We start from the raw sequence: 22,233 nt of genomic DNA on the forward strand, positions 1-22,233 counted from the left end.
AACAGTGCAGCACTTCCTCAATATTGACCCTCCGACAGTGCAGCACTCCCTCAGTACTGACCCTCCGACAGTGCAGCACTCCCTCAGTACTGACCCTGCGACAGTGCAGCACCCCCTCAGTACTGACCCTCCGACAGTGCAGCATTCCCTCAGTACTGACCCTCCGACAGTGCAGCACTTCCTCAGTACTGACCCTCCGAGAGTGCAGCACTCCCTCAGTACTGAACCTCTGACAGTGCAGTGCTCCCTCAATACTGACCCTCTGACAGTGCAGCGCTCCCTCAGTACTGACCCTCCGACAGTGCAGCACTCCCTCAGTACTGATCCTCTGACAGTGCAGCACTCCCTCAGTACTGACTCCGCTGACAGTTCAGCACTCCCTCGGTACTGCCCCTCTGACCGTGCAGCACTCCCTCAGTACTGACCCTCCGACAGTGCAGCACTCCCTCAGTACTGACCCTCTGACAGTGCAGCACTGCCTCAGTACTGACCTTCCAACAGTGCAGCACTACCTCAGTACTGACCCTCCGACAGTGCAGCACTCCCTCAATATTGACCCTCCGACAGTGCAGCACTCCCTCAGTACTGACCCTCCGACAGTGCAGCACTCCCTCAGTACTGACCCTGCGACAGTGCAGCACCCCCTCAGTACTGACCCTCCGACAGTGCAGCACTCCCTCAGTACTGACCCTCCGACAGTGCAGCACTCCCTCAGTACTGAACCTCTGACAGTGCAGTGCTCCCTCAATACTGACCCTCTGACAGTGCAGCTCTCCCTCAGTACTGACCCTCCGACAGTGCAGCACTCCCTCAGTACTGATCCTCTGACAGTGCAGCACTCCCTCAGTACTGACTCCGCTGACAGTTCAGCACTCCCTCGGTACTGGCCCCTCTGACCGTGCAGCACTCCCTCGGTACTGACCTTCTGACCGTGCTGCACTCACTCATTACTGACCCTCTGACAGTGCAGCACCCTCTCGGTACTGACCCTCCGACAGTGCAGCACTCCCTCGGTACTGACCCTCCAACAGTGCAACACTCCCTCAGTACTGACCCTCTAAGTGCAGCATTCCCTCAGTACTGACCCTCTGACCGTGCAGCCCTCCCTCAGTACTGACCCTCCAAAAGTGCAGCACTCCCTCAATACTGACCCCCCGACAGTGCAGCACTCCCTCAGTACTGACCCTCCGACAGTGCGGCACTCCCTCAGTACTGACCCTCCGACAGTGCAGCGCTCCCTCAGTACTGACCCTCCAAAAGTGCAGCACTCCCTCAATACTGACCCCCCGACAGTGCAGCACTCCCTCAGTACTGACCCTCCGACAGTGCAGCACTCCCTCGGTATTGACCCTCCGACAGTGCAGCACTCCCTCAGTACTGACCCTCTAAGTGCAGCATTCCCTCAGTACTGACCCTCTGACCGTGCAGCCCTCCCTCAGTACTGACCCTCCGACAGTGCAGCACCCCCTCAGTACTGACCCTCCGACAGTGCAGCACTCCCTCAGTACTGTCCCTCTGACCGTGCAGCACTCCCTCAGTACTGACCCTCTGACCATGCAGCACCCCCTCAGTACTGACCCTCTGAATGTGCAGCACCCACTCAGTACTGACCCTCCGACCGTGCAGCACCCCCTCAGTGCTGACCCTCTGACCATGCAGCACACCCTCAGTACTGACCCTCTGACCGTGCAGCCCTCACTCAGTACTGACCCTCTGACAGTGCAGCACCCCCTCAGTACTGACCCTCTGACAGTGCAGCCCACCCTCATCGTGACCCTCTGACAGTGCAGCACTCCCTCAGTACTGACCCTCTGACAGTGCAGCACTCCCTCAGTACTGCACTGATTTTTGTGCTCACGTCCTACAGTAACAATCTCGAGCAGGGTGTTGCTCAGCTGTTGCCGTGTAATTGACTGGTTCACATTGGGTTGCCAATTCTGGATGTAGCCCTGGAGGATTCATCATGTCCCGAACTTCACCCGAACCCTCTGTTCTCGCTCGCACGCCCCCTCCATTGTCAGACTCCCTCTGCTCTCACTTTCCTTCCCTTGACTCGCGCTCTCCCACTCTCGCATCTATCCTCCATGCTTAACCCCCACCCCCATGCTCACCCACCTCCACTCTCGTCACCCCTCCTTCACTCTTGCATATCAGAAATAGAGGGTAACCAAGGAGCTAATCAGAGTGACGAATTTAAGGTAATTAATATCAGCAGAGAAACAGTATTGGAGAAACTTAAGGGATTAAAATCTGACAAACCCCCAGGACCTGATGACATACATCCGAGTGTTCTAAAAGAGGTAACTGCAGAGATAGTGGATGCATTGATTATGATTTTCCAAAATTCCTTAGATTCGGGAATGGTCCCAACAGATTGGACATTGGCAAATGTAACACTGCTATTCAGGAAAGGAGATAGAGAGAAAAAACAGGGAACTACTGCACAGTTAGTCTAACATCAGTCATCAGGAAAATGCTGGAATCTATTATTAAGGAAGCCTTAACAATGCACTTAGAAAATCATAGTATGGTTAGAACAAGTTAACATGATTTTACAAAAGGAAAATTGTGTTTGATAACTTTATTAGAGTTTTTTGAGGATGTAACTAGTAGGGTTGATAAAGGGGTACAATAGATGTAATATACCTGGATTTCCAAAAGGCATTTGATAAGGTGAACATAGGGACAGAGGAGCAGGAGTAGGTCATTCGGCCCATCAAGCCTGTTACACCATTCAAACAGATCATGGCTGATCACCTACCTCTATGCCATTTTTCCCCACTATCCCCATATCGATTTCTGTTTTGAACATGCTCAATGATTGAGCTTCCACAGCCCTCTGGGGTAGAGAATTCCACAGACTCACCACCCTCTGAGTGAAGAAATTCCTCCTCATCTCAGTTTTAAATGACCTGCCCCTTATTCTGAGACTATGTCCCCTGGTTCTAGACTCACCAGCCAGGGGAAACATCCTATCCACATCTACCCTGTCACACCCTGTAGGAATTTTGTAAGTTTCAATGAGATCACCTCCCATTGTTTGAAACTCTGGAGAATACAGGCCCAGTTTCCGCAATCTCTCCTCATAAGACAATCCTGCCATCCCAGGGATCAGTCTGGTGAATCTCTGTTGCACTCCCTCTATGGCAAGTATATCCTTCCTTAGATAATGAGACCAAAACTGTACACAATACTCCAGGTGCAGTCTCACCAAGGATCTATACAATTGCAGCAAGACATCTTTACTCCTGTATTCAAATCCCCTTGTAATGAATGCCAACATACCATTTGCCTTCCTAATTGTTTGCTGCACCTGCAGACTAGCTTTTAGTGACTCATGAACAAGGACACCCAGGTCCCTTTGGAAATCAACACTTCCCAACCTCTCTCCATTTAAGAAATACTCTGCCTTTCTGTTTTTTCTACCAAGGTGGATCACTTCACACTTATTCACATTATATTCCATATGCCATGTTCTTGCCCATTCAACTTAGCCTGTCCAAATCCCCTAGAAGCCTCCTTGTATCCTCCTCACAGCTTACATTCCCACCTAGTTTTGTGTCATCAGAAAATTTGGGAATGTTAGAACTGTTCTCCATATCCAAATCATTGATATAGATTGTGAACAGCTGTGGCCCAAGCACTGATCCTTGCTGTACCCCACTAGTAACAGCCTACCATCCTGAGAATGACTCATCTATTCCCACTCTCTGCTTTCTGTCTGTTAACCAATTCTCAATCCATTGCAGTATATTACCCCCAATCCCATGTGCTCTAATTTTGTTTACTAACCTCCTCTGTGGGACCTTAACAAAAGCCTTCTGAAAATCCAAATACACCACACCCACTAGTTCTCTTTTATCTCTGCTACAAGTAACATCCTCAAAAAACGCCAACAGGTTTGTCAAACATTATTTCCCTTTCATAAATCCATGTTGACTCTGCTCAATCATTATATCATTATTTTATGTGTCCAATTATCTCATCCTTTATAATAGATTCTAAAATTTTCCCAACTACTGACGTCAAACTAACAGGTCTGTAGTTCTCCGTTTTCTCTCTCGCTCCCTTCTTAAATTGTGAGGTTACATTTGCTACTTTCCAGTCTGCAGGAACCCTTCCAGAATCTATAGAATTTTGAAAGATAACCACCGATGCATCCACTATCTCTATAGCCACCTCCTTCAATACTCTGGGATGTAGCTCATCTGGTCCAGGAGATCGATCAACTTTCAATCAAATTAATTTTTCAAGTACTACCGCTTTATTGATACTAATTTCTTACAGTTCCTCATTTTTATAAGTCCCTTGGTTCCCTAGTATTTCTGGGAGATTTTCTGTGTCTTCCTCCATGAAGGCAGACACAAAGTAATTGTTTAGTCTCTCCGCCATTTCTCATTCTCCACCACATATTCTCCTGTCTCTGTCTGTAATGGACCCACATTTGTTCTTGCTAATTGTTTCCTTTTCACATACCGAAAGAAGCTTTTACATTCCACCTTTATGTTTCGAGCTAGCTTGCATTCATATTCTCTCTTCCCTTTCTTTATCAGTTTCTTGGTCCTCCTTTGCTGGATTCTAAATTGCTCCCAATCCTCGGGCTTACCCCTTTTTCTGTCCACCTTACAAGCCACTTCCTTTAACCTAATGTAATCCTTAACTTCTTTTGTTAGCCACAGTTGATTCACCTTTCCTGGTGGGTTTTTGTCTCTTAAAGGACTGTGTTTTTGTTGTAGACCATGTAATACTTCTTTAAATACTAGTCATTGCCTGTCTACTGTCAAATCTTTTCATGTATTTTCCCAATCTTCCATTGCCAACTTGCCCCTCATACCTTCATAGTTTCCTTTGTTCAGATTTGGGATCCAAGTTTCAGAATTAACTATATCACTTTCAAACTTAATGTAAAATTCTGTCATATTTTGGTCACTATTTCCTAATGGCTCCTTTACAGCAAGGTTATTAATTAGCCCTTTCTCATTACATAATACTAAATCTAAAATAGCCCGATCCCTAGTTGGTTCTTCAACATACTGCGCTAGAAACTCATCTCATACACACTCCAGGAATTCATCCTCCAGAGCATTAGTGCTGATTATGTTTACCCAGTCTATAGGCAAATTGAACTCACCCACTATTACTGTATTGTCCATGATATATCCAGCTCTAATTTCCTGATTTATACTTTGCCCAACATTACCACTATAGTTATGTGGCCTATAAACAACTCCCACCAATGTTTGCTGCCCCTTGCTGTTTCTTAGCTCCACCCAAACTGATTCTACATCTTCCTCCTTCGATCTAAGATCCTCTCTCACTAATGTACTGATCCCGTCCCTTATTAACAGCACTACCTCACCTCCTTTTCCCCTCTGCCTATCCCTCCTAAATGACGGATATCCTTGAATATTCAGTTCCCAGTCCTGGTCACCCTGTAACCACGTCTCTATAATGGCAATTAAATCAGACCCATTTCCCTCTATTTCTGCCTTCAAATCATCTACCTTGTTGCGAATGCTGCATGCATTCAAATAGACTGCCCTTAACTTTGTCTTAACGTTCTTCCTCATTCCGCACCTGTTTGATGTTTGCCTTCGTCTCGTCTGCCTTCTAACTTCGCTTACTACTTTTCTCCTTCCTGTTACCAGTTTTGCTTCCCTCCAATCTGAGCTCCCTCTCAGGTTCCCAACTCCCTGACTATTTAGTTTAAACATTCCCCAACAGCACTAGCAAATCTCCCAGCAAGGATATTAGTCCCGGTCCTGCTGATGTGCAACCCATTCATCTTGTACAGGTCTCACGTACTCCAGAACAGATCCCAATGCCTCAGAAATCTGATGCCCTCCCTCCTGCAACAATTTTACATCCACATGTTAAATCGCTTAATCCTCCTATTCCTATGCTCACTGGCACGTGGCACTGGAAGTAATCCTGAGATTACTTGTTTTGAGGTCTTGCTTTTTAATGACTTTCCTAACTCCCTAAAATCTGCTTTCAGGATCTCATCCCTCTTCCTACCTATGTCATTGGTACCAAAGTGGACCACAACCTCTGGCTGTTCATCCTCTCCCAGAAGAATGTCCTGCAGCCGCTCTGTGACATCCTTGACCCTGGCACCAGGGAGGCAACACACCATCCTGGAGTCACGTCTGCGGCTGCAGAAACACCTGTCTATTCCTCTAACTAATGAATCCCCTATCACAATTGCCTTTCCCTCACAGCCTCACAGCTCTGGCGACCCGGGTTCAATTCTGGGTACTGCCTGTGTGGAGTTTGCAAGTTCTCCCTGTGTCTGCGTGGGTTTCCTCCAGGTGCTCCGGTTTCCTCCCACATGCCAAAGATTTAGATTTAGATTTAGATATACAGCACTGAAACAGGCCCTTCGGCCCACCGAGTCTGTGCCGACCATTAACCACCCATTTATACTAATCCTACACTAATCCCATATTCCTACCACATCCTCACCTGTCCCTATATTTCCCTACCACCTACCTATACTAGGGGCAATTTATAATGGCCAATTTACCTATCAACCTGCAAGTCTTTTGGCTTGTGGGAGGAAACCGGAGCACCCGGAGGAAACCCACGCAGACACAGAGAGAACTTGCAAACTCCACACAGGCAGTACCCAGAATTGAACCCGGGTCACTGGAGCTGTGAGGCTGCGGTGCTAACCACTGCACCACTAAAAACTTGCAGGTTGATAGGTAAATTGGCCATTATAAATTGCCCCTAGTACAGGTAGGTGGTAGGGAAATATAGGGACAGGTGGGGATGTGGTAGGAATATGGAATTAGTGTAGGATTAGTATAAATGGGTGGTTGATGGTCGGCACAGACTCGATGGGCCGAAGGGCCTGTTTCAATGCTGTATCTCTAAACTAAACTAATGAATCCCCTATCACTATTGCCCTTCCACTCTTCTTTCTGCCCTCCTGTGCAGCTGAGCCACCTGTGGTGCCATGGACTTGGCTCTTGCTGCACTCTCCTGAGGAACCATCAGTATCCAAAATGGAAAACCGGTTGGCGAGCGAGATCGACTCAGGGGACTCCTGTACTAACTGCCTGGTTCTCTTACACTGCCTGGCAGTCACCCATTCCCTCTCTTCCTGCACACTCTTAACCTGTGGCGTGATCACCTCCCTAAACGTGGTATCCACATAGTTCTCTGCCTCCCGGATGCACCACCGTGTCTCCAGCCGCCGCTTGAGTTCCAAAACCCGAAGCTCAAGCTTCTGCAGCAGTGACACTTCCTGTAGATGTGTTTGTCAAGGACACATGATGCGTCCATGAGTTCCCACATACCACAGGAGGCACATTCCACTCGGCTGAGCTGCTCTGACATACTTAACTTTACAAACTGATTACTGTTAGTGTAATAAGTAGAATAACTTACCAGGTACTCGCTAATCAGCTTCTTCCCCTGTACCTGAAGTAAGAACCAAATACTGGATGGTGAAAGGGCAGAAAAAGAAAAGAAAGAGACAAAGTAGCACCTCCTTCCTCTCATCACTGAACTCCCTCACACACCAAACTCACAGCTTCACACTCTCTCCAAGTAGCACTTTCTAATTAGTAATTAGCAATAAGTTTTACTAACTTAAACCTTAGTAATACTAACCCTACCACTTATAAGGCAGCTATTTAAGGGTTTAAAAAAAATACTTTTCTAATTTTCCAGCTATTTACAGACACTCTAACAGCAGTTACTCACCAACCAATCAGCTTACAGCTTTCCTATGATGTCACTGTTAGTTTTTTTTCTTATTTCACACAAAAGGTTGTTTGGCAGGATAAGGGCTCATGGTGTTGGGGATAATATATTAGCATGGATGTAGAATTTGGTTAACTGACAGGAAGCAGACAGTCAGAAAAACAGGACATTTTCAAGTTGGCAGGCAGTGAATAGTGGGGTGCCGCAAGGATCAGTGCTGGGGCCTCAGCTATTTACAATCTATATTAATGACTTAGACAAAGAGACTGAGAGTAATGTATCTACGATTTCTGATGATATAAAGCTAGGTGGGAATGTAAGCTGTGAGGTGGACACATAGAGGATGCAAAAAGATATAGGCAGGTTGGCAGATGGAGTATAATGTGGAGAAGTGTGAGGTTATTCACTTGGTAGTAAGAATAGAAAATCAGAATATTTTTTGAAAGGTGTAAAACTTTTAAATGTTGCTATTCAGAGAGACTTGGGTGTACTCATACAAAGAACACAAAGTTGGCATGGAGGTACAGCAAGCAATTAGCAAATGGCATGTTGGCCTTTATTGCAAGGGGATTGGAATACAGGAATAAGGAAGTCTGGCTACAAATGTACAGGGTTTCGGTGAGACCAACCTGGAGTAGTGTGCGTAGTTTTGGTCTCCACATTTAAGGAAGGATATGATTGTACTGGAGGAAGTAAAGGTTCACTAGATTAGTTCCTGGGATGAGGGGGTTGTCCTATGACAAAAGGCTGAGCAAATTGGTCTATGTTCTCTGGAGTTTAGAAGAACGAGAGGTGATCTCATTGAAACATAAAAGATTTTGAAGGGGCTGGATAGGGTAGACACTGATAGGTTGTTTCCCCTGGCGGGGAATCTAAACTATCGTGACATAGTCTCAGGATAAGGGGCCGATCATTTAGGACTGAGATGAGGAGTAATTTCTTCATTCAATGGGTCATGAATCTGTGTAATTCTCTGCTCCCATTGTTGAAAATATTTATGGCTGAGATAGAAAGATTTTTAGTCTCTCAGGGAATCAAGGGATATGGCAAGTGGGCGGAAAAGTGGAGCTGAAGCCCAAGATCAGCCATGATCGTATTCTTTGAAGAAGTAACATGTGCAGTGGATAAAGGGGAACCGGTGGATGTACTGTACTTAGATTTCCAGAAGGCATTTGATAAGGTGCCACATCAAAGGTCATTGCGAAAAATAAAAGCTCATGGTGTAGGGGGTAACATATTGGCATGGATAGAAGATTGGCTATCTAACAGGAACAAAGAGTAGGCATAAATGAGTTATTTTCTGGTTGGCAAGATGTAACGACTGGTGTGCCACAGGAATCTGTGCTGGGGCCTCAACTTTTTGCAATTTATATAAATGACTTGGATGAAGAGACCGAAGGTATGGTTACTAAAGTTGCTGATGATACAAAGATAGGTAGGAAAGTAATTTGTAAAGAAGATATAAGGGAGCTACAAAGGGATGTAGATAGGTTAAGTGAGTGGGCAAAAACCTGGCAAATGGAGTATAATGTGGGAAAGTGTGAAACTGTTCACTTTGGCAGGAAGAATTAAAAAGTATATTATCTAAATGGTGAGAGATTACAGAGCTCTGAGATCCAGAGGGATCTGGGTGTCCTAGTGCATGAATCGCAAAAGGTTAGTATGCAGGTACAGCAAGTAATTAGGAAAGCTAATAGAATGTTATCATTTATTGCAAGGGGAATTGAATACAAAAGTAGGGAGGTTATGCTTCAGTTATACAGGGCATTGGTGAGACCACATCTGGAGTACTGTGTACAGTACTGGTCTCCTTATTTAAGGAAGGATATAAATGCATTGGAGGCAGTACAGAGAAGATTTACTAGACTAATACCTGGAATGGGCGGGTTGTCTTATGAAGAAAGGACAGGCTAGGCTTGTATCTGCTGGAGTTTAGAAGAGTAAGAGGTGACTTGATTGAAACATATAAGATCTTGAGGGGTCTTGACAGGGTGGATGTGGAAAGGATGTTTCCCCTTGTGGGAGAATCTAGAACTAGGGGTCACTGTTTAAAAATAAGGGGTTGCCCCTTTAAGACAGAGATGAGGAGAAATTTTTTTCTCTGAGGGTCGTGAGTCTTTGGAACTCTCTTCCTCAAAAGGCGGCGGAAGCAGAGTCTTGGAATATTTTTAAGGCAGAGGTAGAGAGATTCTCGATAAGCAAGGGGGTGAAAGGTTATCAGGGGTAGGCAGGAATGTGCAGTAGAGGTCACAATCAGATCAGCCATGATTTTATTGAATGACGGAGCAGGCTCAAGGGGCCGAGTGGCCTACCACAGAATCATAGAAAAATTATGGAACAGAAGGAGGCCATTCAGCCCATCGTGTCTCTGCCGGCCGAAAAAATGAGCCACCCAATCTAATCCCACCTTCCAACACCTGGTCCATAGCCTTGCCGGTTACAGCACTTCAGGTGCAAGTCCAGGTACCTTTTAAATGAGTTGAGGGTTTCTGCCTCCACCACCGTTCCTGGCAGTGAATTCCAGACACCCACCACCCTCTGGGTGAAAAAGTTTCTCCTCATGTCCTCTCTAATCCTTCGACCAATCACCTTAAATCTGTGCTGCCTGGTAATTGACCTCTCTGCTAGAGGAAACAAGTCCTTCCTGTCTACTCTATCTAGGCCCCTCATAATTTTGTACACCTCAATTAAGTCACCCCTCAGCCTCCTCTGTTCTAAGGAAAACAACCCTAGCCTATCCAATCTTTCCTCATAGCTGCAACTTTCAAGCCCTGGCAACATTCTTGTAAATCTCCTCTGTACTCTCTCTCCACAGCAATTATGTCCTTTCTGTAATGTGGTGACCAGAACTGTACACAATACTCCAGCTGTGGCCTATCCAGCGTTTTATACAGTTCCAGCATTACATCCCTGCTTTTATATTCTATACCTCGTCACAAGGCGAGCCTCTTTAAACAGTGTTCAAAACACACGCAGCTTCCACAGTGCGGACTGCGACACCGACCACTCCCTGGTGTGCAGCAAAGTTAGACTCAAACCAAAGAAGTTGCATCACTCCAAGCAGAAGGGCCACCCGCGCATCAACACTAGCAGAATTTCTCATCCACAGTTGTCACGCAAGTTTCTAAATTCACTTGAAAAAGCCTTCCAAAACACTCCCACAGGGGATGCAGGGACCAAGTGGGCCCACATCAGAGACGCCATCTATGACTCAGCAATGACCACCTATGGCAATTGTGTGAAGCAGAATGCAGACTGGTTTCAATCTCTCTTTGAAGAACTGCCACGAAGTGCATTGCACTGTTGAACTACAAGAAAGCCCCCAGCGAGTTAACATCCGTAGCACTTAAAGCAGCCAGAAGCGCTGCACAAAGAACAGTCAGGCGCTGCGCAAATGACTACTGGCAACACCTATGCAGTCATATTCAGCTGGCCTCTGACACAGGAAATATCAGAGGGATGTATGATGGCATTAAGAGAGCTTTTGGGCCAACCAACAAGAGGATCGCCCCCCTCAAGTCTAAATCAGGGGACACAATCACTGACCAACGCAAGCAAATGGACCGTTGGGTGGAGCACTACCTAGAACTGTACTCCAGGGAAAATGTTGTCACTGAGATCGCCCTCAATGCAGCCCAGTCTCTGCCAGTCATGGATGAGCTGGACGTACAGCCAACAAAATCGGAACTCAGTAATGCCATTGATTCTCTAGCCAGTGGAAAAGCCCCTGGGAAGGACGGCATTACCCCTGAAATCATCAAGAGTGCCAAGCCTGCTATACTTTCAGCACTGTACGAACTGCTTTGCCTGTGCTGGGATAAGGGAGCAGTACCACAGGACATGCGTGATGCCAATATCATCACCCTCTATAAAAACAAAGGTGACCGCGGTGACTGCAACAACTACCGTGGAATCTCCCTGCTCAGCATAGTGGGGAAAGTCTTTGCTCGAGTTGCTCTAAACAGGCTCCAGAAGCTGGCCGTGCGCGTCTACCCTGAGGCACAGTGTGGCTTTCGTGCAGAGAGATCGACCGTTGACATGCTGTTCTCCCTTCGCCAGATACAGGAGAAATGCCGCGAACAACAGATGCCCCTCTACATTGCTTTCATTGATCTCGCCAAAGCCTTTGACCTTGTCAGCAGACGTGGTCTCTTCAGACTACTAGAAAAGATCGGATGCCCACCAAAGCTACTAAGTATCATCATCTCATTCCATGACAATATGAAAAGCACATTTCAGCATAGCAGCACCTCATCAGACCCCTTTCCTATCCTGAGTGGTGTGAAACAGGGCTGTGTTCTCGCACCCACACTGTTTGGGATCTTCTTCTCCCTGCTGCTCTCACATGCGTTCAAGTCTTCAGAAGAAGGAATTTTCCTCCACACAAGATCAGGGTGCAGGTTGTTCAACCTTGCCCGTCTAAGAGCGAAGACCAAAGTACGGAAAGTCCTCATCAGGAAACTCCTCTTTGCTGACGATGCTGCATTAACATCCCACACAGAAGAGTGTCTGCAGAGACTCATCGACAGGTTTGCGGCTGCCTGCAATGAATTTGGCCTAACCATCAGCCTCAAGAAAATGAACATCATGGGACAGGACGTCAGAAATGCCCCATCTATCAATATCGGCGACCACACTCTCGAAGTGGTTCAAGAGTTCACCTACCTAGGCTCAACTATCACCAGTAACCTGTCTCTAGATGCAGAATTAAACAAGCGCATGGGAAAGGCTTCCACTGCTATGTCCAGACTGGCCAAGAGAGTGAGGGAAAGTGGCACACTGACACAGAACACAAAAGTCCAAGTATATCAAGCCTGTGTCCTCAGTACCTTGTTCTACAGCAGCGAGGCCTGGACAACGTATGTCAGCCAAGAGCGATGTCTCAATTCACTCCATCTTCGCTGCCTCCGGAGAATCCTTGGCATCAGGTGGCAGGACCGTATCTCCAACACAGAAGTCCTCGAGGCGGCCAACATCCCCAGCTTATACACCCTACTGAGCCAGCGGCGTTTGAGCTGGCTTGGCCATGTGAGCCGCATGGAAGATGGCAGGATCCCCAAGGACACATTGTACAGCGAGCTCGTCATTGGTATCAGACCCACCGGCTGTCCATGTCTCCGCTTTAAAGACGTCTGCAAACGCGACATGAAGTCTTGTGACACTGATCACAAGTCGTGGGAGTCAGTTGCCAGTGATCGCCAGAGCTGGCGGGCAGCCATAAAGGCGGGGCTAAAGCGTGGCGAGCCGAAGAGACTTAGCAGTTGGCAGGAAAAAAGACAGAAGCGCAAGGAGAGAGCCAACTGTGTAACAGCCCCGACAAACAATTTTATCTGCAGCACCTGTGGAAGAGTCTGCCACTCTAGAATTGGCCTTTATAGCCACTCCAGGCACTGCTCCACACACTACTGACCACCTCCAGGCGCTTACCCATTGTCTCTCGAGACAAGGAGGCCAAAGAAGACCTCAGCCAATAAAGGAAAGCATTCTATATGCCTTCTTCACCACTCGATCTACCTGTCCTGTCACCTTCAGGGACCTGTGGACATGCACTCCAAGGTCTCTCACTTCTTCTACCCCTCTCAATATCCTCCCGTTTATTGTGTATTCCCTCGCTTTATTTGTCCTCCCCAAATGCATTACCTCACACTTCTCCGGATTGAATTCCATTTGCCACTTTTCCGCCTACTCAACCAAACCATTGATATCATTCTGGAGTCTACAGCTATCCTCTTCACTATCAACTACACGGCCAATTTTTGTGTCATCAGCAAATTTCCCAATAATGCCTCTCACATTTAAGTCCAAATCATTAATATATACCACAAACAGTAAGGGACCCAACACTGAGCCCTGTGGAACACCACTGGAAACAGCTTTCCATTCACAAAAACATCCATCGACTACTACCCTTTGTTTCCTGTCACTGAGCCAATTCTGGATCCAACCTGTCACATTTCCCTGTATCACATGGGCTTTCATTTTACTGACCAGTCTGTCATGTGGGACCTTGTCAAATGCCTTATAAAATCCATGTGGACCACATCCACTGCACTATCCTCATCAATCCTCCTTGTTACTTCCTCAAAAAACTCAATCAAGTTTGTAAGACATGACCGTCCCTTAACAAATCCATGTTGACTATCCCTGATTAATCCGTGCCTTTCTAAGTGGCAGTTTATCCTGTCCCTCAGAATAGATTCTAACAATTTACCCACCAGCGAGGTCTACTCCTGCTCCTAATTCTTGTGTTCGCCCTCCCTCCACTCTAGCCCTCCCTCTACCCCTGTCTGCTCTCGCTCTCCATCCACCCCCTCCACTCTCGCCCCCTCCACTCTCGCCTTCTCTCCACTCCCTCCACTCTCCCCCCCCACTCTCGCCCCCTCCATTCTCGCCCCCTCCACTCTCACCTTCTCTCCACCCCCTCCACTCTCGCCCCCTCCACTCTCGCCCCCCACTCTCGCCCCCTCCACTCTCGCCCCCCACTCTCACCTTCTCTCTACCCCCTCCACTCTCGCCAACTCTACTCTCACCCCCTCCACTCTCACCTACTCTACTCTCACCCCCTCCACTCTTGCCTTCTCTCCACACCCTCCACTCCCACCCCCCTCCACTCTCACCCCCTCCACTCTCGCCCCCTCCACTCTCACCTTCTCTCCACCCCCTCCACTCTTGCCCCCCCACTCTCGCCCCCCCCACTCTCGCCCCCTCCACTCTCGCCCCCTCCACTCTCACCTTCTCTCCACCCCCTCCACTCTCGCCCCCCACTCTCGCCCCCTCCACTCTCGCCCCCCACTCTCACCTTCTCTCTACCCCCTCCACTCTCGCCTACTCTACTCTCACCCCCTCCACTCTAACCTACTCTACTCTCACCCCCTCCACTCTCGCCTTCTCTCCACCCCCTCCACTCTCACCTCCTCCACTCTCGCCCCCTCCACTCTCACCTCCTCTCCACCCCCTCCACTCTCACCTACTCTACTCTCACCCCCTCCACTCATGCCCCCTCCACTCTCACCCCCTCCACTCTCACCTTCTCTCCACCCCCTCCACTCCCGCCCCCTCCACTCTCACCTTCTCTCCACCCCCTCCACTCTCGCCCCCCTCCACTCTCGCCCCCCACTCTCGCCCCCCACTCTCGCCCCCCACTCTCGCCCCCTCCACTCTCACCCCCTCCACTCTCACCTTCTCTCCACTCCCTCCACTCTCGCCCCCCACTCTCGCCCCCTCCACTCTCACCTTCTCGCCACCCCCTCCACTCTCGCCCCCCACTCTCACCTTCTCTCCACCCCTCCACTCTCGCCTACTCTACTCTCACCCCCTCCACTCACGCCCCCTCCACTCTCACCTACTCTACTCTCGCCCCCTCCACTCTCGCCTTCTCTCCACCCCCTCCACTCTCACCCCCTCCACTCTCACCCCCTCCACTCACGCCCCTCCACTCTCACCTACTTGACTCTCACCCCCTCCACTCTTGCCCCCTCCACTCTCGCCTTCTCTCCACCCCCTCCACTCTCACCTTCTCTCCACCCCCTCCACTCTCGCCACCTCCACTCTCGCCTTCTCTCCACACCCTGCACTCTTGCCTCCCACTCTCGCCCCCTCCACTCTCGCCCCCTCTCCACCCCCTCCACTCTCGCCGCCTCCACTCTAACCTTCTCTCCACCCCCTCCACTCTCGCCCCCTCCACTCTCGCCTTCTCTCCACACCCTGCACTCTCGCCTCCCACTCTCGCCCCCTCCACTCTCGCCCCCTCTCCACCCCCTCCACTCTCGCCTTCTCTCCACCCCCTCCACTCTCGCCCCCTCCACTCTCGCCTTCTCTCCACACCCTGCACTCTCGCCCCCTCCACTCTCGCCCCCTCTCCACCCCCTCCACTCTAACCTTCTCTCCACGCCCTCCACTCTCGCCCCCTCCACTCTCACCTTCTCTCCACCCCCTCCACTCTCGCCCCCTCTACTCTCACCTACTCTACTCTCACCTTCTCTCCACCCCCTCCACTCTCGCCCCCTCCACTCTTGCCTTCTCTCCACCCCCTCCACTCTCGCTCCCTCCACTCTCGCCCCCTCTACTCTCACCTACTTTACTCTCACCCCCTCCACTCTCACCTTCTCTCCACCCCTCCACTCACCCCCTCCACTCTCGCCCCCTCCACTCTCACCTTCTCTCCACCCCCTCCACTCTCGCCCCCTCCACTCTCACCTTCTCTCCACCCCCTCCACTCTCGCCCCCTCCACTCATGCCCCCTCCACTTTCACCTACTCTACTCTCACCTACTCTACTCTCACCTTCTCTCCACCCCCTCCACTCTCGCCCCCTCCACTCTCGCCCCCTCCACTCTTGCCTTCTCTCCACCCCCTCCACTCTCGCCCCCTCTACTCTCACCTACTTTACTCTCACCCCCTCCACTCTCACCTTCTCTCCACCCCTCCACTCTCACCCCCTCCACTCTCGCCCCCTCCACTCTCACCTTCTCTCCACCCCCTCCGCTCTCGCCCCCTCCACTCATGCCCCCTCCACTTTCACCTACTCTACTCTCGCCCCCTCCACTCTCACCTTCTCTCCACCCCCTCCACTCTCGCCCCCTCCACTTTCACCTACTCTACTCTCGCCCCCTCCACTCTCACCTTCTCTCCACCCCCTCCACTCTCACCCTCCCTCCACTCTCATCTTATCTTCCAGATCCCATTGGAAAGTGAGCAGGTTCTTCCTCTTTCAATTGAATGATTGTTTTTTAATGAGTGAGGACATTCTCTGTGTTTGAGGTATAATTTTGAACAATATGGTGATTGAGCTGCAGCTGCTCCAGGAGATTCACCTTCATTCCGGGTGGGTGGGTAACTCAGATACCAGCAAAACCCGGAACCCCTGCGGGTCCCACACCGGCATGGAGCCCCGCCCACTCCTCGCCCAGAGCCCCGCCCACCCCTCACCCAGAGCCCCGCCCACCCCTCGCCCAGAGCCCCGCCCACCCCTCGCCCAGAGCCCCACCCCTCGCCCAGAGCCCCGCCCCTCGCCCAGAGCCCCACCCCTCGCCCAGAGCCCCACCCCTCGCCCAGAGCCCCGCCCCTCGCCCAGAGCCCCACCCCTCGCCCAGAGCCCCGCCCCTCGCCACACCTCCCATGTAGCCCCGCCTCCTCGCGCTCCCGCCGGCGGGGGTGAATTGGGTGGCGCGCAGTGGGCGCGCTCCCCCCCCCACAGTCAGTGCGCGCTCCCGCTGGCGGCCATGGCGCGTTTGCTCGGCACCGCCTGAGTGGCTGCGGCCGCCCGGGCCCCGGGGCTGATCCGGCCGCTTCCACCCGGGGCCGGGCCATGGGAGAAGCAGCCTCGGAGGAGGATGGTGTGGAGGGCGGGTCGCAGGCGGGCCCCGGGGCTTGGGCCGAGTACCAGCTGCTGCTGTGGACGGTGGCGGCGGTGCTGGTGCCGGTGTTGTTGACCTGCTGGTGCAGCGTCCAGCGGGCCCGGCGGGAGGCGGCCATCCGGCGGGGCCTGGGCCTAGGCCCGAGCCCGGGCCCGGGGGGCAGCACCCACACCTGGCAGTACACCGACCTGTTCAGCAGGCCCACCTACTGCAGCGTGTGCGGTCAGGCCACCCTGCGGGGCTCCTACTGCCACTGCTGCGGCCTGTGTGTGGACGATGGCTGCCTGGGCCGGGCCGAGCGCCGCCTGCGCTGTAAGGAGCCGCTGGCGGTTCCCCGGGACCCAGAGGCCCAGGTCTCGGCCCAGTCTCCGCTGCAGCCTCACCACTGGGTCCGGGGGAACCTGCCTCTCTGTAACAGCTGCTCCGTGTGCGGCCTCCAGTGCGGAACCCAGCCCCGGCTCTGTGATTACCGCTGTGTCTGGTGCCAGCTGCTGGCTCACGATACCTGCCTGCCCCAGGCACCCGCCTCCTGCGACCTGGGCCACCTCCGCCGGGCCATCGTCCCCCCGCAGTACCTGTACACAGTGAGCCGGCGGCGCCTGCAGCCCGGGGCCGACTTCAGTCAGGTAGGGGCGGCTAGAGCACAGTCCATGGGGGGGCCCCCACCCCACCCCACCCCACCCCACCCCACACCCCCACCCCACACCCCCACCCCACCCCACCCCACACCCCCACCCCACACCCCCACCCCACCCCACCCCACACCCCCACCCCACACCCCCACCCCACCCCACACCTCCCCCCCCCCAACACCCCCCCCCCCCAATCACCCCCCCCCCCAATCTCTCCCCCCCCCCAATCTCTCCCCCCCCCAACACTCCCCCCCCCCACACTCCCCCCCCACCCCACACCCTCCCCCCCCCCCAACACCTCCCCCCCCCCCCACACCCCCCCCCCCCCAACTCCCCCCCCCCCAACTCCCCCCCCACACCCCCCCCCAATCTCCCCCCCCCCAATCACCCCCCCCCCCAACACCCCCCCCCCAATCACCCCCCCCCCCAATCCCCCCCCCCAACTCCCCCCCCCCACACCCCCCCCCCAACTCCCCCCCCCCCACTCCCCCCCCCCAATCACCCCCCCCCAACACTCCCCCCCAACACACCCCCCCCAACACTCACCCCCCCCCACACACTCCCCCCCCCAATCTCTCTCCCCCCCCAATCTCTCCCCCCCCAAATCCTCTCCCCCCCAATCACTCTCCCCCCCAATCTCACTCCCCCCCCCAATCTCTCCCCCCCCAACTCTCCCCCCCCAACTCACCCCCCCCAATCTCACCCCCCCCAACTCTCCCCCCCCCCAACTCTCACCCCCCCCCAATCACTCTCCCCCCCCAACACTCTCCCCCCCCCAATCACTCTCCCCCCCCAATCTCTCTCCCCCCCAACTCACTCCCCCCCCCAATCACTCTCCCCCCCCAATCTCTCTCCCCCCCCAATCTCTCCCCCCCCCAATCTCTCCCCCCCCAACACCTCCCCCCCCAACACACTCCCCCCCCAATCACACCCCCCCCCAACACACTCCCCCCCCAACACTCCCCCCCCCAATCTCACCCCCCCCCACACTCACCCCCCCCCAATCTCTCACCCCCCCCAACACTCACCCCCCCCAACACACCCCCCCCCAACACTCTCCCCCCCCCAACACACACCCCCCCCCAATCTCACCCCCCCCCCAACTCTCCCCCCCCACAACCACCCCCCCCCACACACCCCCCCCCCACACACACCCCCCCCAACTCTCCCCCCCCAATCACTCCCCCCCCCAACACACCCCCCCCCCAACACTCCCCCCCCACACACCCCCCCCCAACACACCCCCCCCAATCTCTCCCCCCCCAACTCTCCCCCCCCCAACACACCCCCCCCCAACCCCCCCCCCAACTCACTCCCCCCCCCACACACTCCCCCCCCAACACCCCCCCCAACACTCTCCCCCCCCAATCACACCCCCCCCCAACCCCCCCCACACCCCCCCCCCCAACACTCCCCCCCCCCCACACACCCCCCCCCCCCAACACTCCCCCCCCCCAACACTCCCCCCCCCCCACTCACCCCCCCCCACACACCCCCCCCCCAACACAACCCCCCCCACACAACCCCCCCCCAATCACTCCCCCCCCCACAACCCCCCCCCCCCCAATCACTCCCCCCCCCCACACACCCCCCCCCAACTCTCCCCCCCCAACACTCCCCCCCCAATCTCCCCCCCACACACTCCCCCCCCACACTCTCCCCCCCCCAACACACCCCCCACCCCCCACACACACCCCCCCCCAACACCCCCCCCCCAATCTCACCCCCCCCCACACTCCCCCCCCCCAACACACTCCCCCCCCAACACACTCCCCCCCCAATCACTCCCCCCCCAACACACTCCCCCCCCCAATCTCACCCCCCCCAACACACCCCCCCCAACTCACACCCCCCCACACTCACCCCCCCCAATCTCTCCCCCCCACACACCCCCCCAACACACTCCCCCCCCACACTCTCCCCCCCCCAACACACCCCCCCAACTCACTCCCCCCAACCCCCCCCCCCAACACACTCCCCCCCCCCCAACTCACTCCCCCCCCCCAACACTCACCCCCCCCCCCAACACACTCCCCCCCCCCCAATCACTCCCCCCCCCCCCCAACACTCTCCCCCCCCCCAACACTCCCCCCCCCCAACACACTCCCCCCCCCCAACACTCCCCCCCCCCCAATCTCTCCCCCCCCCCAAACTCTCCCCCCCCCAACTCACACCCCCCCCCAACACTCCCCCCCCCAACACTCACCCCCCCCAATCACTCCCCCCCCCAACTCACCCCCCCCAACACCCCCCCCCCACTCACCCCCCCCCAATCTCTCCCCCCCCAACTCTCTCCCCCCCCAACACACACCCCCCCCAATCTCCTCCCCCCCCCAACTCACTCCCCCCCCCAATCTCTCCCCCCCCCAATCTCTCCCCCCCCCAACTCTCCCCCCCAACTCCCCCCCCCAATCTCTCCCCCCCCCAACTCTCCCCCCCCAACTCACCCCCCCCCAACACTCCCCCCCCCAATCTCCCCCCCCCCAATCTCTCCCCCCCCCAATCTCACCCCCCCCAATCACTCCCCCCCCCAATCTCTCCCCCCCCCAATCTCCCCCCCCCAATCTCTCCCCCCCCCAAACTCTCCCCCCCCAATCTCTCCCCCCCCAATCTCTCCCCCCCCAACCCCCCCCCCAACTCTCCCCCCCCAACTCTCCCCCCCCCAATCTCTCCCCCCCCAATCTCTCCCCCCCCAACTCTCCCCCCCCAATCTCTCCCCCCCCCAATCTCTCCCCCCCCAATCTCTCCCCCCCCCAATCTCACCCCCCCCCAATCTCTCCCCCCCCCAATCTCTCCCCCCCCCAATCTCTCCCCCCCCCAATCTCCCCCCCCCCAATCTCTCCCCCCCCCAATCTCCCCCCCCCAATCTCTCCCCCCCCCCAATCTCTCCCCCCCCCAATCTCTCCCCCCCCCAATCTCCCCCCCCCAATCTCTCCCCCCCCCAATCTCTCCCCCCCCCAATCTCTCCCCCCCCCCAATCTCTCCCCCCCCCAATCTCTCCCCCCCCCCAATCTCTCCCCCCCCCAATCTCTCCCCCCCCAACACCCCCCCCAATCTCTCCCCCCCAATCTCCCCCCCCAATCTCTCCCCCCCCCCAATCTCTCCCCCCCCCAATCTCTCCCCCCCCAATCTCTCCCCCCCCCAATCTCTCCCCCCCCCCAACTCTCCCCCCCCCCAATCTCTCCCCCCCCAATCTCTCCCCCCCAATCTCTCCCCCCCCCAATCTCTCCCCCCCCCCCAATCTCTCCCCCCCCCCCCAATCACTCCCCCCCCCCCAATCTCTCCCCCCCCCCCCAATCTCTCCCCCCCCCCAATCTCTCCCCCCCCAATCTCTCCCCCCCCCAATCTCTCCCCCCCCCAATCTCTCCCCCCCCAACTCTCCCCCCCCCAATCTCTCCCCCCCCCCAATCTCTCCCCCCCCCCAATCTCTCCCCCCCCCAATCTCTCCCCCCCCAATCTCTCCCCCCCCCCAATCTCTCCCCCCCCCAATCTCTCCCCCCCCCCAATCTCTCCCCCCCCCCAATCTCTCCCCCCCCCCAATCTCTCCCCCCCCCCAATCTCTCCCCCCCCCAATCTCTCCCCCCCCCAATCTCTCCCCCCCCCCAATCTCTCCCCCCCCCCAATCTCTCCCCCCCCCCAATCTCTCCCCCCCCCCCAATCTCTCCCCCCCACAATCTCTCCCCCCCCACAATCTCTCCTCTCCCCCCCCCAATCTCTCCTCCCCCCCCAATCTCTCCTCCCCCCCCAATCTCTCCTCCCCCCCCCAATCTCTCCTCCCCCCCCCATCTCTCTTCCCCCCCCCATCTCTCTTCCCCCCCCCCCATCTCTCTTCCCCCCCCCCATCTCTCTTCCCCCCCCCCATCTCTCTTCCCCCCCCCCATCTCTCTTCCCCCCCCCCATCTCTCTTCCCCCCCCCCATCTCTCTTCCCCCCCCCCATCTCTCTTCCCCCCCCCATCTCTCTTCCCCCCCCCATCTCTCTTCCCCCCCCCATCTCTCTTCCCCCCCCCATCTCTCTTCCCCCCCCATCTCTCTTCCCCCCCCCATCTCTCTTCCCCCCCCCCATCTCTCTTCCCCCCCCCCATCTCTCTTCCCCCCCCCCATCTCTCTTCCCCCCCCCCATCTCTCTTCCCCCCCCCCATCTCTCTTCCCCCCCCCCATCTCTCTTCCCCCCCCCCATCTCTCTTCCCCCCCCCCATCTCTCTTCCCCCCCCCATCTCTCTTCCCCCCCCCCATCTCTCTTCCCCCCCCCATCTCTCTTCCCCCCCCCATCTCTCTTCCCCCCCCCATCTCTCTTCCCCCCCCCATCTCTCTTCCCCCCCCCCATCTCTCTTCCCCCCCCCCATCTCTCTTCCCCCCCCCCATCTCTCTTCCCCCCCCCCCATCTCTCTTCCCCCCCCCCATCTCTCTTCCCCCCCCCCATCTCTCTTCCCCCCCCCCATCTCTCTTCCCCCCCCATCTCTCTTCCCCCCCCATCTCTCTTCCCCCCCCCCATCTCTCTTCCCCCCCCCCATCTCTCTTCCCCCCCCCCATCT

General features: G+C 55.0%; 2 protein-coding genes across 2 annotated transcripts in view; one reads left to right on the top strand and one right to left on the bottom strand.

The window, feature by feature from the left end:
- Positions 1-7,444, bottom strand: part of c26h17orf67 (chromosome 26 C17orf67 homolog) — an 18,007-nt gene extending 10,563 nt beyond the window's left edge. Inside the window, exon 1 of the mRNA XM_068058735.1 lies at positions 7,396-7,444. The gene's annotated coding sequence lies outside the window, so the exon portion shown is untranslated. The remainder of the gene's footprint in view (positions 1-7,395) is intronic.
- A 9,422-nt stretch (positions 7,445-16,866) lies between these two features.
- The window catches only part of dgke (diacylglycerol kinase, epsilon), a 29,630-nt gene continuing 24,263 nt past the window's right edge, over positions 16,867-22,233 (top strand). The window contains exon 1 of the mRNA XM_068058656.1: positions 16,867-17,694. Within this exon, the coding sequence (XP_067914757.1) occupies positions 17,020-17,694 (675 nt within the window). The 5' untranslated portion in view covers positions 16,867-17,019. The remainder of the gene's footprint in view (positions 17,695-22,233) is intronic.

This window comes from Heterodontus francisci, chromosome 26 (assembly GCF_036365525.1).
Source record: "Heterodontus francisci isolate sHetFra1 chromosome 26, sHetFra1.hap1, whole genome shotgun sequence".
In the NCBI taxonomy this organism is placed as follows: domain Eukaryota; kingdom Metazoa; phylum Chordata; class Chondrichthyes; order Heterodontiformes; family Heterodontidae; genus Heterodontus; species Heterodontus francisci.